The sequence below is a fragment of the Oncorhynchus mykiss genome, chromosome 2 (genome assembly GCF_013265735.2).
Source record: "Oncorhynchus mykiss isolate Arlee chromosome 2, USDA_OmykA_1.1, whole genome shotgun sequence".
Lineage (NCBI taxonomy): Eukaryota > Metazoa > Chordata > Actinopteri > Salmoniformes > Salmonidae > Oncorhynchus > Oncorhynchus mykiss.
In genome coordinates this window covers 95,731,293-95,747,216 of record NC_048566.1, presented here as the reverse complement: position 1 = coordinate 95,747,216, position 15,924 = coordinate 95,731,293, and the positions used below count along the sequence as shown (strand labels likewise).

The window sequence follows — 15,924 nt, the reverse complement described above, 5'->3', positions numbered from 1 at the left end:
TCAAATTATGAACACTTTAATGTGCAAGGTATGGATATTGGTGATTTGTGTACACGCTCATAATCTAGTAAGGATGTAATGACCTTTGGCACAAAATTTTAGAAGAAATATGACATTATCAGAGAATCTGAAAAGGCCAATTTATATTTTACATAACATAATAGTGATCAATAATATACAAAACAAGTGACTTAAAATGTCTTTGATAAATTCAATAAAATGTACATTTGTAAAAAAAATAAAATAAAATAAAATAAATCAAAAAAGGAAAGTTGTGAGGACAGAACTTGTGAACATTTACGTTTTGGAATAACACAGATATCTTAGCTTCAATAAAAAATATTACTCCTAAGTCAACGATCCTTCAAAAACCATTGTATGTTATCTGGAATCGATCCTGTACCTATCTAACATACCCAGTTTCCTATTTTGTGAAAGAAAACAATACTTGACAAAGGTAGATCATGGAAAAGTTACACACAAAGTGACAAGACTTTTCCCACTTCCCACTAACCAATTTATGACATCGTCATCATGCATCTCACTGTCTTTTTCCCCCTTCTGGTTTTCATGGGTTTATCTCCTCAATGTCAGTGGTGCTACATTCAAACAGAGTAACCAGCTGCTCTTCGTAATTTGCAATGTTTCTCTTCATGATGTCCATGCAGGGGCCCAGCAACCTCTCAAACGCCTGCACGTCCATAACTGGTCAACACAAGAAGAGAGGTGTCAATACACAGGATGGGAGGCCATAACTAGTAAACATAAGAGGAGAGGTGTCAACACCCAGGATGGGAAGCCACAACTGGTAAACGCAAGAGGAGAGGTGTCAATACACAGGATGGGAAGCCATAACTAGTAAACACAAGAGGAGAGGTGTCAATACACAGGATGGGAAGCCATAACTAGTAAACACAAGAAGAGAGGTGTCAATACACAGGATGGGAAGCCACAACTGGTAAACACAAGAGGAGAGGTGTCAACACACAGGATGGGAAGCCATAACTAGTAAACACAAGAGGAGAGGTGTCAATACACAGGATGGGAAGCCATAACTAGTAAACACAAGAGGAGAGGTGTCAACAAACAGGATGGGAATCCACAACTGGTAAACACAAGAGGAGAGGTGTCAACACCCAGGATGGGAAGCGGTGTGATTGTAAGCAGAGCTGTCCTCACATCACATGTACAGGTCCTAAAAAGGATCCACATGAACAACAACTCCACTTTGTTATCATGTTATAATACCCCTCTATTCCTTGCTGTAATGTCAAGTGTTACCATGTCACAACAAGTGAATGGCAGAGAAGGCTTCTGTTGGCTTTTACCTAAATACAGAAGTGCTTCTCTCAAAAGCTGGTGCTTTCACTAAGACAGTTATATCATGGACTGAAACAGGAAGTCAAACAGTTATGTCATGGACTGAAACAGGAAGTCAAACAGTTATATCATGGACTGAAACAGGAAGTCAAACAGTTATGTCATGGACTGAAACAGGAAGTCAAACAGTTATATCATGGACTGAAACAGGAAGTCAAACAGTTATGTCATGGACTGAAACAGGAAGTCAAACAGAACATACGGTGTAGTGAATGCCGTACCTAAACACTTGACACTTCCCACAGCATAAGCTGAAGCAGCTCTGGGTTTGTTGGTGACGAGGGCCAGTTCTCCAAAGTACTGCCCCCTGGAGCATGTAGCTATATCCACATCCTCTTGGTCCTTTTTCGTCTAGAGAGAAGACATAAGAAAAGCAACATAAACAACATTAAATCCCACAAATCTGTCCAAAGTAAACATTTATTTTGATGGTGCACACATGACCTACTTTTATTTTATTTTTTAAATCATCACAGAACAATGTAAAACTTACCCTGGTTCTCTTCATGGTGATTCTAACTTGACCAGATTCAACTATATAAAAACAATCTGCTAGATCGCCCTGTAACAGAATATACAGGATTATGTTCAAAGTTGAGAATAACAAATACATAACAAAGAATGACTGAAAGAAGCCCGTTCTAGTTAGGGAACATTTAACACGAACATAACATACACGATGCATACAAACGGTGGAATCATGTAGAACGAATACCTGAGAGATAATCTGTTCTCCATCGCAGAAGGCTCTAGAAGACAACACATCCACCACCTTCATTCTCTCTGAAAGCTGTGGGGGGGAAAAAAGTGGGTTTGAGATTGGTTTCAAATTGGTTTAAAATGGATCAGTTGGTTTAACTTTAAAATACACTTTCGATTCTACTGGTAAAGAGAAAGAAAGTAGCAAAGTCTCAGACCTGCCGTCTTGCCAACTCCTATGGACATTGTCATGCTAAACAACCATAGGAGTTGGCTAAACAGCACAAACAGGTCTCGGACCAGGCTATACATAACAAACATCTATACTGTACCTCTAATGATGTTAACAGTGGAAGTGATTCAATGAACTCCTCGTACAGTCTCCTCTTCAACGCGTTGTTCTTCACGATGATCCTCCTGAATGTCAGACGATCCTGCAGACAACAGAGGATCAATCATTTCTAATGGTAGGATAAAAACAACAGAGTATCAATCATTTCTAATGGTAGGATTTCTAATGGTAGGATGAAAACAGAGTAGATCAATCATTTCTAATGGTAGGATAAAAACAACAAGAGTAGATCAATCATTTCTAATGGTAAGATGAAAACAACATTTCTAATGGTAGGATGAAAACAACATTTCTAATGGTAGGATGAAAACAACATTTCTAATGGTAGGATGAAAACAACAAGTCATGTCGATGTCTGGCATTGGTGAAAGATACACTGAGTTTACCAAACATTAGGAACACATTCCTAATATTGAGTTGCATGAGGGTCATGGACCCTACAAGGTGTTGAAGGCGTTCCACAGGGATGCTGGCCCATGTTGACTCCAATGCTTCCCACAGTTGTGTCAAGTTGGCTGGATGTCCTTTGGGTGGTGGACCATTCTTGATACACAAGGGAAACTTGAGCGTGAAAAACCCAGCAACGTTGCAGTTCTTCACACAAAATGGTGCGCCTGACACCTACTACCATACGCCATTCAAAGGCACTTAAAAACTTTGTTTTTTCCACTCAAACTCTGATTGACACATATACACAATACATGACTCAACGGTCTCAAGACTTAAAACTCCTTCTTTAACCTGTCCCCTCCTTTTCATCTACACTGATTGAAGCAGATTTAACAAGTTACATCAATAAGGGACAATAGCTTTCACCTGGATTCACCTGGTCAGTCTGTGTCATGGAAAGATTCATGTTTTGTGTCTCAGTGTATATTCAAGACACACACAGTCAAACAACTTGTGATTGTTTTGTTTACTAGTACAGTACTCCATTACCACTCCTAGAGTATCTATAAACATTTTGTCCCTGTGTCCAACATAATATTGTCCAGCAGAGGGAGCTTTATCATTAAACACGTCATGATTTTCCACAAAAAAAGCAGCAGAAGTATTATTATATCATGTCATTATATCACGGTCTGTGAGCATCTGGGAAAGGACACATGTGCTGCTCATGTACCGTTCAATGCTCTCCGCTCAGAGAGTACAGATTCTAGGAAGCACTTTGTACAAAACAGTTATTTTACCTCACTGAGCTTTCTCAGCTGTTTCTCCACAACTAAATACATAGAGGCAGAATTCTGGCTATGTACCCACCTGAGCATAATGTACCTATAAGCAACTTACAACAGAGGGAGTCCATATAAAGTGAACGTGATCCCTGACACATTGACAACTGAGCCATTCATCACGATGCCAGTTTCTCCCCGAAAACTGTCAGCCACCTGCTACCCCATAATAGAATATGCACGGTTCAGTACTGTCTGGCACTGCATGTACTATGACAAAGAGTTTAGGGAACAGAAGAGCATCCACTCACCAGGCACCAGAGGGCTCCGGGCGAGGTGGAGATGATGGTAGCAGCCCTGGGGGTGTTGTACATCAGGGCCAGCTCCCCAAAGCTCCCCTTGTTATCATAGGCTCCCACGGTCTTCTCTACACCATCAACCCTCATATAGATGTCAAAGGTCCCTCTGAGAGAGAGAGAGAGAGAGAGAGAGAGAGAGAGAGCGATATGGAGAAGGAAGAGAGAGAGAGAGATATGGAGAAGGAAGAGGGAGCGAGAGAGAGAGAGAGTACGAGACAGAGAGAGAGAGAGAGAAGGAAGAGAGTAAGAAAAAAAGATATGGAAAGGAAAGAGAGCGAGATGGAGAGGGAGAGAGATGGAGTGGGAAGAGGGAGAGGGAGAGAGATGGAGGGGAAGAGGGAGAGGGAGAGAGATGGAGGGGAAGAGGGAGAGGGAGAGAGATGGAGGGGAAGAGGGAGAGAGAAAAATGGAAAGGGAGAGTGAGAGAGATGGAGGGGAAGAGGGAGAGAGATGGAGATTAAGAGGGAGAGAGAGAGAGAAATTGAGGGGGAAGAGGGAGAGAGAGAGATGGAGGGGAAGAGGGAGAGAGATGGAGATTAAGAGGGAGAGAGAGAGAGAAATTGAGGGGGAAGAGGGAGAGAGAGAGATGGAGGGGAAGGGAGAGAGAGAGAGAGAGCGCGAGACAGAGAGAGAGAGATGGAGGGGAAGGGAGAGAGAGAGAGAGAGCGCGAGATGGAGAGAGCCAGTTGGATCATATAACAGGCCTTTCAAGACAACTACTGTGATATTTATTGGACCTTGTTTTGACCAGGTTAGTCTCATTGAGATTAACAAATCTCTTTTACAAGAGAGACCTGGCCAAAATAGCAGCGCACAAGGTTTCAAACCATTTACAACATAAAGCACAAAGCTCTACAGTTTAAAATATACATTTACACACTGAGCACAAGATGGTTTGGGGAAGTGTGGTGCAACTAGCACTTCTCCATCATAGTGTTTACCCTAGCTGAAATGATTAACTGAAAGGAAACTATTGCCAAATACACTGTGATGTAATGTAGCAAATTTGGGAAGTAACCCCGGCTGTCAGTCCAGTATGAAGGAAGCTAGTAGTTTCGCAAGCCAATGCTAACTAGCGTTAGCACAATAACTGGAAGTCTATGAGTATCTGCTAGCATGCTAAACTACCTCTAACTTCCTTCCTACTGGACCCAGAGACATAAAGTCTAATCTGAAGTAGATAAAGGGTATCATTGCTAACATCCCAAAGTATCCCATTTAACCGTTGAGCCAAGAGATCCAAACCTCTTGACGAGGTTGCTGCTACAGCATGTCAGGGTTTACCTTTCAATGACGTAGAAATTGTCGCCATCGTCGTCTTCATCTATGATGTGTTCTCCTACTTCAAGGAACTTCTCAAACATGGCGTCCAGTACTTGGGAAAATTGTTCCTGTGATATTGGGAAAACAAACAAACAAATAACAATATCAAACCGAAACAAAGACCCGTGGATTATATTAAACTAGATGTATATTCAATTAGAAAACCAACATTGTATTGGGTATTTGTTACAGTAAGGCCACATTACCCACTACATATGCCACAGCATCATCACAGTACAATATGTAGGATAAATGAATACTTGAACTTGATTCCTCTCTACATTCTGTTACAGTATTTCAAAATATCTAGCAAAAAAAAAAATCCCACAGTGCACCGGGCCATGACAAAGTTACAGGCCCCGGGCTACGGTCTGTTATTTTTTCTGTGTACAGTTAGTGTGTGTGTGCATACATGTGCCAAGTGTGTGTGTGTGTGTGTGTGTGTGTGTGTGTACAGAGTACGTCAGTCCATTGACTAACAGCAGCCAGTGGGTGGAGGGGCAGAGAGGCCCACTCAGCCTAAAATGAAGGAATATTTCTTCAGTTTACCGGGTCCAGGTTTTTGAACAGCAGAATGTCTCTGCAAGCCTCCTGTAGTCTCTGTCTCTGTTCGTCTGTTTTAGGATGGGTGACCTGGGAAAACACACACGCCACTCGCGTTATTCACAGAGAGACATTTAGAGAGGAAACGTCATGAACATGATGCCACCGTAACTCATTCGTACCCCGTGCACTTCCTCCAATACCAAGTACAATATCAAGTGGAATCCAGATCCTGTATCCTGTAGTTCTTCTGTAATGCTTTTCATTTGAACAGTAGCACTATTTTTGAAGTGGTACAGTCACTCCTCTGTCACTCCTCTGTCACTCCTCTGTCTGTCTGAGCCATCTTACCCTCTCTTCTTTGTCTTCCTCGTCTTCATCAGGGTTGAACGCCTCGGCACAAACTGTGTGATAGAAGAGATGAATGAAAGTTAGTGCAAGACATTCACATTCACTTAAAATACAACACAGTAAAGCAGACATGTTAAACGACATAGTCATACAAACGGTAAACAAAACAATCTAAGATAGTCCATGTTAAAGATCCACGACTATATGGGGGGAGAGTGAGATTCTGGGAGTTTTAACAGGATTTCTACCATGATCCCACTTATCCCAGTCATATAAACAACTGTCTAATTGTGCTGAGATTAAGAGTCTTTGTGATATACCACACCATTGTTTAAAAAAAAAAGGTTTCATCAACGTGACATTTGTATAAACATCTAGATATGATCTCCTTCCTATAAACTTACTCAATGCTCCGTGACATCACAGGGAGATTCAGTAGGACATGTTTAAGACTCACACTTTAAAACAGATCAGAAAGAGTTTTTATACCCAACTGAACCAGAGCTCAGTCCTTCTACTTGTGAATGACAAAGCACATATCTATTGTTTACACGTAGCCTATATCGTATTTGGCGACTAGACCTTAATTATACTTTTCCATTCGAAAGGAATCACACTATAATTTTTTATTATGTAAAATAAATATGTTTTTTTTATATACAGTCTGAAGACTTTTTTTTGCAATGTCTGGACAGCACTGACCGTACTTCTCCTGTACCATACAAAAACTACACAGGTATCTTGACCCCAACCTCCCCTGAAGACCTCTTACACTCCCTTACTGCTGGCATGAGTCAGTATGGTTGACCAGCCCATCAGAGAGGCCAGTGAGCACAGCGGTCAGTATGGTTGACCAGCCCATCAGAGAGGCCAGTGAGCACAGCGGTCAGTATGGTTGACCAGCCCATCAGAGAGGCCAGTGAGCACAGCGGTCAGTATGGTTGACCAGCCCATCAGAGAGGCCAGTGAGCACAGCGGTCAGTATGGTTGACCAGCCCATCAGAGAGGCCAGTGAGCTGTATAAGATCCTCAACTGACTGACTGACTGACTGACTGTCTGTCTGTCTGTCTGTCTGTCTGTCTGTCTGTCTGTCTGTCTGTCTGTCTGTCTGTCTGTCTGTCTGTCTGTCTGTCTGTCTGTCTGTCTATCTAACCTCATCCTCCCACACAGGAGACTAGGATAGATCCTCATCTCAACACTGCCTGTCTGTCTGTCTGTCTGTGTCTGTCTGTCTGTCTGTCTAACCTCATCCTCCCACACAGGAGACTAGGATAGATCCTCATCTCAACACTGCCTGTCTGTCTGTCTGTCTGTCTGACTGTATAACCTCAACCTCCCACACAGGAGACTAGGATAGATCCTCATCTCAACACTGCCTGTCTGTCTGTCTGTCTGTCTGTCTGTATAACCTCAACCTCCCACACAGGAGACTAGGATAGATCCTCATCTCAACACTGTCTGTCTGTCTGTCTGTCTAACCTCATCCTCCCACACAGGAGACTAGGATAGATCCTCATCTCAACACTGTCTGTCTGTCTGTATAACCTCATCCTCCCACACAGGAGACTAGGATAGATCCTCATCTCAACACTGCCTGTCTGTCTGTCTGTCTGTATAACCTCAACCTCCCACACAGGAGACTAGGATAGATCCTCATCTCAACACTGTCCTCCTGCACCTGGTTTGAACTCATGTCACCCTACATCATCCACTGATGCATTTCCTTCCTGTTCTTCGCTAATGGAAGATAGAGATGAATTACCACCGTTGTCTCTACTGTAAGCAGAGGCCAAATGAAACACCGTGGAGAAACAGTTATGATTAATGACCTCCGTGTTTTAATGCCTCACATTTTTCCATATCAGTTATATATATAAAAAATAAAGTGTAGCCTGACTGTCAGTGTAACTTCAAAAGGTATCCTTGATAAGAGATTTAACGGTTTGTTTTATAGGTAGACTGCTGACTGAATGACTGCTGACTGAATGACTGAATGACTGCTGACTGAATGACTGCTGACTGAATGACTGCTGACTGAATGACTGAATGACTGCTGACTGCTGACTGAATGACTGCTGACTGCTGACTGAAGACTGAAGACTGAATGACTGCTGACTGAATGACTGAATGACTGCTGACTGAACGAAGAGGCCAGACAGAGTTAGTGCTGTACTGTATAAGACTGTGAAGATTCCTGGTAAAAGCATGTCAGTTATTGAAATGGTGGCAAGTGGTTCTACAAACAGACAATGGGGTGCTGACTGAATGACTGCTGACTGAATGACTGCTGACTGAATGACTGCTGACTGAATGACTGAATGACTGCTGACTGAATGACTGCTGACTGAATGACTGCGGACTGAATGACTGCTGACTGCTGACTGCATGACTACTGACTGAATGACTGCTGACTGAATGACTGCTGACTGAATGACTGCTGACTGAATGACTGCTGACTGAATGACTGAATGACTGCTGACTGCTGACTGAATGACTGAATGACTGCTGACTGCTGACTGAATGACTGCTGACTGAATGACTGCTGACTGAATGACTGCTGACTGCTGACTGAATGACTGCTGACTGAATGACTGCTGACTGAATGACTGCTGACTGAATGACCTCTCTGGGAATGGGTATCTCCCGGTTGAGAAGCTAAACCTACTACAGCAAAAGGCTTTTGTTCCAGCCCAGTAGTAATACACCTGCAGTGGTGTAAAGTACTTCAGTAAAAATACTTTAAAGTACTACTTAAGTAGTTTTTGTTGGGTATCTGTACTTTACTTTACTATTTATATGTTTGACAACTTTTACTTCACTACATTCCTAAAGAAAATAATGTACACTACTGTTCAAAAGTTTGGGGTCACTTAGAAATGTCCTTTAAAAAAAAAAGAAAAGCACATTTTTGTCCATTAAAATAACATCAAATTGATCAGAAATACAGAGTAGGCATTGTTAATGTTGTCAATGTCTATTGTAGCTGAAAAATGGAAGATTTTCAATGGAATATCTACATAGTCGTACAGAGGCCCATTATCAGCAACCATCACTCCTGTGTTCCAGTGGCACGTTTTGTTAGCTAATCCAAGTGGAAAACATGAGAATAAAGGAGAACCGTCATTACCAACGTTTCGACAGCCAGGCTGTCTTCCACAGATGAAGACAGCTTGCCTGTCGAAACGTTGGACATTACATTTTTGCATTTCAGCTCCTAGAGTGTGAGGCTCTCCTTTATTTTCAAGCTAATCCAAGTTTATCATTTTAAAAGGCTAATTGATCATTAGAAAACCCTTTTGCAATTATGTTAGCTGAAAATTGTTGTTCTGATTAAAGAAGCAATAAAACTGGCCTTCTTTAGACTCGTTGAGTATCTGGAGCATCAGCATTTGTGGGTTTGATTACCGGCTCAAAATGGCCAGAAACAATACCTTTTTTTCTAAAACTGTCAGTCTAGTCTTGTTCTGAGAAATGAAGGCCATTCCGTGTGAGAAATTGCCAAGAAACTGAAGATCTCGTACAACTCTGTGTACAGAACAGCTCAAACTGGCTCTAACCAGCACAGTTTGAGAAACAGACGCCTCACAAGTCCTCAACTGGCAGCTTCATTAAATAGTACCCGCAAAACACCAGTCTCAACGTGAAGAGGTGACTGGCCTTCTTGGCAGAGTTCCTCTTTCCAGAGTCTGTGTTCTTTTGCCCATCTTAATCTTTTATTTTTATTGGCCAGTCTGAGATATGGCTTTTTATTTGCAACTCTTCCTAGAAGGCCAACATCCCGGAGTCGCCTCTTCACTGTTGACGTTGAGACTGGTGTTTTGCGGGTACTATTTAATGAAGCTGCCAGTTGAGTACGAGATCTTCAGTTTCTTGGCAATTTCTCACATGAAATGGCCTTCATTTCTCAGAACAAGAATAGACTGACGAGTTTCAGAAATGCTGATGCTCCACATACTCAACTAGTCTAAAGAAGGCCAGTTTTATTGTATTTATTATTATGTTTTGTATTTCTTTTATTATTTTAGCTAACACAACGCGCCACTGGAACACAGGAGTGATGGTTGCTGATAATGGGCCTCTGTACTCCTATGTAGATATTCCATTAAAAACCTGCCGTTTCCAGCTACAATAGTCATTTACAACATTAACCATGTCTACACTGTGTTTCTGATCAATTTGATGTTATTTTAATGGACAAAAAATGTGCTTAAGTATATTTTAGCAATTACATTTATTTTTGATACTTAAGTATATTTAAAACCAAATACTTTTACGCTTTTACTCAAGTAGTATTTTATTGGGTAACTTTCACTTAAGTCATTTTCTATTACTGTATCTCTACTTGTACACAAGTACGACAATTGGGTACTTTTTCCACCACTGCACACCTGACATAACAACAGATGTAACACACTCACCTGATGCTCTTCTAATGAATCGACTCATCACTGGAGCTGAAATAAGAGGAAAGCAAAATGTTAGGTGATCATATAGGATTCATTTGGGGATTCGTATTGGATTCAAATCGGATTCATATCGGATTACATCCCGTTAAGGCCAAAGAAAGAGGACTTCCAATATTGCAGTGATATCATACAGAGGAACGGATCAACGCTGTGATATCATACAGAGGAACGGATCAACGCAGTGATATCATACAGAGGAATGGATCAACGCTGTGATATCACACAGAGGAATGTATCAACGCTGTGATATCACACAGAGGAACGGATCAACGCAGCGATATCATACAGAGGAACGGATCAACGCAGTGATATCATACAGAGGAACGGATCAACGCAGTGATATCATACAGAGGAATGGATCAACGCAGTGATATCATACAGAGGAACGTATCAACGCTGTGATATCATACAGAGGAATGGATCAACGCAGTGATATCATACAGAGGAACGGATCAACGCAGCGATATCATACAGAGGAACGGATCAACACAGTGATATCATACAGAGGAACGTATCAACACAGTGATATCATACAGAGGAACGGATCAACGCAGCGATATCATACAGAGGAACGTATCAACACAGTGATATCATACAGAGGAACGGATCAACGCAGCGATATCATACAGAGGAACGTATCAACGCTGTGATATCATACAGAGGAACGTATCAACGCAGTGATATCATACAGAGGAATGGATCAACGCAGCGATATCATACAGAGGAATGTATCAACGCAGTGATATCATACAGAGGAACGGATCAACGCAGTGATATCATACAGAGGAATGGATCAACGCAGTGATATCATACAGAGGAACGGATCAACGCAGTGATATCATACAGAGGAATGGATCAACGCAGTGATATCATACAGAGGAACGGATCAACGCAGTGATATCATACAGAGGAATGGATCAACGCAGTGATATCATTCAGAGGAATGGATCAACGCAGCGATATCATTCAGAGGAACGTATCAACGCAGCGATATCATTCAGAGGAACGTATCAACGCAGGCAACTGAATAATGGGTGAAAAGGACATTTGATCCACTGGGGATTGTTATAACAACATGCTAATAACAGATGTGACCTAATGCTTTAATGCATATCCTCTCTCTTTGATAACGTCATCAAACCAGGTAAACCATAACTGCTATTGGTCAATATTGCCCATGCTGAGCTAACATGGCTGCCGTAGAATTGGTGGTGTTATGTAAATGCATCGTAACACTTCAAACGGCACAAACTCCCTCTACTATATCTTTGGCTCTACATAAAACCAGGTATGCACGCACCCTTTGCTGAGCTAAAACTCCTAACAGGGAACAGCTGCTGAGTCCTTTGAATTGCATTTTGCTTCTCTGGACAAAATTTAATTGAGAATGGATTTAAAGCGTCAATGAACCAAAGCAATTTAAAACACTTTGCACTAGAACAATACCTCCACATGAAAAATACATTAGGTAAGAGGTCTCATCTCATCCATGAATACCTAGTTAGCCAGCCTCTCTCTCTCTTCCCCTCTCTCTCTCTCTCATCTAAATGTAATTATGAGCCGAGGGCCTGGGTTGGTTGTGTTGTGTAAGGGGGAATTATAGGTCCTCTCACGGGCCATGAAAAGTGCAGTCAAGGCTTGCCAGTAACAGGAAGATTAAATGCACCTGACTGCACCGGTCCTGAAACAACCATCTCTCAGGGTTTGTACCATAGCTACATTACTAATTGTTTATAAAATAATAATCAGACGCAGACACGTGATGGGTTGAAGCGAGATGGAACTCAGTCTGTGATGAGCTCAGACTGTTTACTTTAGATTCACTGACTACGGAAACCCAGGAGGGACAACTTCCCACAATACCATATGCATGTCGCACCAACATACATTTACAAAGGCATCGCTGTATGTCAGAGATAATCAACTAGTTTCAGCCACAAGACAATTTTTTTTTAAAGTTGTTGGTCAGGGGGACGGAACATAATTACAAATCATTTATAGGACTGCAAATTGACCGCAAGAAGCCCAAACAGATATAATATTTGACTAAAACATAATCATTTCAGACTTTGCTTACATTTGTATACGATATCACGATATCACATATCACACATCTATTATACATGGGAATACTTTGGACCAAAGATTTCCAAAATGAAAATCACTTGGAGCTGATTCGCTGGTGTTTTCACAGTCTTTTATGTCCAACAATAAAACAAAAATATATTTATTTTTTTGCTCAGAAAACTTAGGGGGGGGGGGGGGGGGGGCAAATAAAACCATCCGCGGGCCACCAAGTGGGGAACCCTGACATGTGTTGTCGTTACACTATTATAACAAACTGGAACGGAACATTGTGGTGATACTGTGTCAGGGCCAAGGGCTCATGGGAGTAATGTGACGTTGGCTGCATGTAGCATTTCTGCATCAGCCAAGGTCTTATCTTCTCTCTTCTAGTCTATTCTATTCTACTCTATTCCATCTGCAAGCAGTAATCGTGCATGGAGCTTGTTCTATTCCATCTGCAAGCAGTAATCGTGCATGGGGCTTGTTCTATTCCATCTGCAAGCAGTAATCGTGCATGGGGCTTGTTCTATTCCATCTGCAAGCAGTAATCGTGCATGGGGCTTGTTCTATTCCATCTGCAAGCAGTAATCGTGCATGGAGCTTGTTCTATTCCATCTGCAAGCAGTAATCGTGCATGGGGCTTGTTCTATTCCATCTGCAAGCAGTAATCGTGCATGGGGCTTGTTCCATATTCTATATACATGTGTTACATAAAATGTATAAACAGAGAATGTAGGCCAAGGCCTGTTGCAGCCTTGCCTGACGTTCCACTGCTCTACTGTTCGCTTCAGCCTGAGACTGCCATCACAGAAGTCGTTTGTAGTGAAGTAAAAAATGAGGGGGCGTTGTACAAAACAAAGTAATCAGCGATTGGATCATCTCTAACCAATCAGATTATCAAAGCCAATGTTGAATCTTCAAAACATCACTTTACCCATGTGTGTTCTTTTCTGGCTCTGGTCCAACCCATTGGTTTCGGAGACCAATCAGAGGGTCTAGAATGGATTTTCATTCCAGGAATCTTCAAAGAGATACTCAGATCCCTAATCAATGAGGGGGTTCGATTGATCTGGCCCGGGCTACACCGAGCTATGGCCCATCACGTCATCGAGAAAGTGGGGAGGGAACGAGCCTTTCTCAAATCAAACAATAATCTGCACCACTCCACCATGTTGTCAACAAGGCAGCGTGGGGCATTGTTCAGAAAAATACATTTATTTTCCTTAAAATAAAATGTTAGAATTTTCAAACTATATAAATTTCATTGAGAAGGCAGATAAAGCGTTTTTATCAAAAGCAATCACTTTTGCATGTGAAAACAAAGAATCCTACTCATTACTACACGTGCATAATTACATCACTTTTGTTTTGACACGGACAGAGCCGGACACCACCTGGTTCGCGCCCGGGAGGCAACCTGGCTCGCGCCCGAGAGGCAACCTGGTTCCAAATTGAATGCAATCAACTTTCAGCCGGTGCAAAACACACCTACACGGGCGACCAGGCGAGATTAATCGCACCCCCTCATTGGGGAGAAGAAACTAACGTCCGTGGGCGTGACGTAACGTTTGGCCAGAGGAAGGAGTTTGGGTAGCCAGGCAAATTGCAGCCCTGGGTGGCCTATCCTCCTAATAGCAGGCATCCAGACTTCCTCTTCAGTCAGGCTCCACAACCACTGAGTAATGGAATGCTAACCTGTCACAAACACTCCTCCACCCCCAACTGCTTTACTTTCAGACCTACAGAGCTGTACAATGCCAATAACATACTGTTGCATATGAAATGTAAAGGCCTATGCGATTCTTATCACGAGGACTGTATAGGCTCTTGTTCCCTCTGTAGTAACTTGGCCTACAAGCACTATAGCCCTAATGATGTCAAATGAAATCAGGATACGCTGTCGGTTAGAGATCAAAGGCTACACAGCTATACTGTATGTTCATTAGTATGCACATCAATCAGCCACCATGGCATGACCATATATGGGCAATACCAGCCCAGACAAAATAAATGCCATGGTGTTAGAATGTGGCAAGCAATTGCTAATCACACACCACTGGCTATATTCTCTCTAGGAGGCAAACATATTGCAAATGTAGGATTCCATTCCAATATTCCATTGGCTGCAGAATATAATATACACATGATTATTATTCTTTACCAATGAATTCCTCTTCGTCACTCTCCTCTTCCTCTCCATTTTCAGAATCGATCTGCATGGCTTCGTCGTTGAAATTGACCGCTTTCCCACTGGGTCGCGAAGCCGAATGTTGGTCATTGCCGAACGCGGCCCCGGTAGTCTCACTGTCCTTCAGTTGGGTGAAATACTGCAACGCGAACTCGAGCAAATCTCCCGGCTGATTCCGTAACACTTCCACGGTAAAGCTCTGCAACAGCTCCGTCAATCCTTCAGGAATTTCTATACTCATTCCTGATGTCAAATCTATGAGAAATACGAAATAAAATGTATAATTAATGTGCTTCCCAAATAACGAAAGAATTCTATTTAATTATAAATACAAGAGACTGGAAAAAGTGAAACGAAAAATGAAAAACGCTTAATTGCCCGGTGAATGTTTTATAATCCACGTGCAATGTAGAGAATCCTTTCAGTATGTTGAATGAAAATGGCATCTTTTGCTGCTCTCACTGGCTACAGGAAACCCACGCACGTGACCCGAGAAACCATGGCAACCACCCACCCAGGGATTGCGTATGAGAAGCGAGCTGCAGCAATGCATAGGATAGCATAGGATGGCAAAAACTGCAGTGGCATGTTGTGAGCGTTAACTCATTTAATGTAACCAAACATAATAGCCTAGTCAGAGATGGACATAGCAAAAATGTGTAAGATTTGTATATATATATATAAAATATATATATATATATTTTTTAAAATATGTATATATATATATATATATATATATATATATATATATAAGGAATACCATTATGGCACTATGCATAAAGTATCTGGTAGTTGCTTCAGGCTATTCTATTGTAGTCTGTTCTGTTTACAGTCATTGGTTCAAATTCAAGCTGGACAAATGGTCACATTTTACAGTAAATGGCCTATATTCTGTGTATTTTCCAACTATGTGTTAAATGATGTGAAGATAATTCCAGTTAAAAGCTAAAAAAAAAAAAAAAAAAAAAGGGGGGAGTACATTTAGACTGGCACTTCCTGTTCTGACCCACTTCCTTTCTGTCT

The 15,924-nt window shown here is 41.7% G+C and overlaps 1 protein-coding gene across 1 annotated transcript; it reads right to left on the bottom strand.

The window, feature by feature from the left end:
• Positions 1–15,360, bottom strand: LOC110500475 (cAMP-dependent protein kinase type II-beta regulatory subunit). The gene is made up of 11 exons (XM_036960052.1): positions 14,875–15,360; positions 10,599–10,634; positions 6,180–6,232; positions 5,835–5,918; positions 5,247–5,353; positions 3,915–4,068; positions 2,412–2,513; positions 2,096–2,170; positions 1,874–1,942; positions 1,602–1,731; positions 1–705 (listed from the first exon to the last, which is right to left on the bottom strand). Exons 1-11 carry the CDS (start codon positions 15,140–15,142, stop codon positions 569–571), a joined length of 1,215 nt encoding a protein of 404 aa, XP_036815947.1. The 5' UTR covers positions 15,143–15,360; the 3' UTR covers positions 1–568.
• Positions 15,361–15,924: the final 564 nt, after the last annotated feature.